The sequence below is a fragment of the Babylonia areolata genome, chromosome 27, assembly GCF_041734735.1.
Source record: "Babylonia areolata isolate BAREFJ2019XMU chromosome 27, ASM4173473v1, whole genome shotgun sequence".
Lineage (NCBI taxonomy): Eukaryota > Metazoa > Mollusca > Gastropoda > Neogastropoda > Buccinidae > Babylonia > Babylonia areolata.
Window position 1 is genome coordinate 39140641 of NC_134902.1, and position 986 is coordinate 39141626.

Below are 986 nucleotides of genomic sequence, written 5' to 3' on the forward strand. Positions count from 1 at the left end.
CGTCAACAGTTTAGAAATCTTCTTTCACTGAGTGAAAACTTCACTGATAATCATGCCGTGGGTTTGACTGGGTAGGTGCCGTTCATGTTGATAGAAACGAATGGACAGTCTTCTTCTTCCTTCATGGGCTGTCGTGGGTTTGACTGGGTAGGTGCCGTTCATGTTGATAGAAACGAATGGACAGTCTTCTTTCTTCATGGGCTGTCGTGGGTTTGACTGGGTAGGTGCCGTTCATGTTGATAGAAACGAATGGACAGTCTTCTTCTTCCTTCATGGGCTGTCGTGGGTTTGACTGGGTAGGTGCCGTTCATTTGGATAGAAACGAATGGACAGTCTTCTTCTTCCTTCATGGGCTGTCGTGGGTTTGACTGGGTAGGTGCCGTTCATTTGGATAGAAACAAATGGACAGTCTTCTTCTTCCTTCATGGGCATCGACTCCCATGTTCACTCGTATACACGAGCGGGCTTTTACATGTATGACCGTTATTAACCCCGCCATGTAGACAGTCATACTCCGTTTACGGGGGAGTGGGGTGCAAGTACAGGACAACATTCCCTGAAAACCCTCTGTTCATAGAGTACAGGACAACATTCCCTGAAAACCCTCTGTTCATAGAGTACAGGACAACATTCCCTGAAAACCCTCTGTTCACAGAGTACAGGACAACATTCCCTGAAAACCCTCTGTTCATAGAGTACAGGACAACATTCCCTGAAAACCCTCTGTTCATAGAGTACAGGACAACATTCCCTGAAAACCCTCTGTTCACAGAGTACAGGACCACATTCCCTGAAAACCCTCTGTTCATAGAGTACAGGATAACATTCCCTGAAAACCCTCTGTTCATAGAGTACTGGACGACATTTCCTGAAAACCCTCTGTTCATAGAGTACTGGACGACATTTCCTAAAAAAAACCTCTGTTCATAGTGCTGGACGACACTCCCTGAAAACCCTGTGTTCATAGAGTACAGGACAACACTCTC

The 986-nt window shown here is 46.0% G+C and overlaps 1 protein-coding gene across 1 annotated transcript in view; it reads left to right on the forward strand.

Annotated features, from left to right (window-relative positions):
- LOC143301273 (uncharacterized) overlaps positions 1–714 on the forward strand; it is a 20552-nt gene extending 19838 nt beyond the window's left edge. Inside the window, exon 2 of the mRNA XM_076615447.1 lies at positions 1–714. This exon is cut by the window's left edge and continues 1481 nt beyond it. Within this exon, the coding sequence (XP_076471562.1) occupies positions 1–14 (14 nt within the window). The 3' untranslated portion in view covers positions 15–714.
- The last annotated feature ends 272 nt before the right edge of the window (positions 715–986 follow it).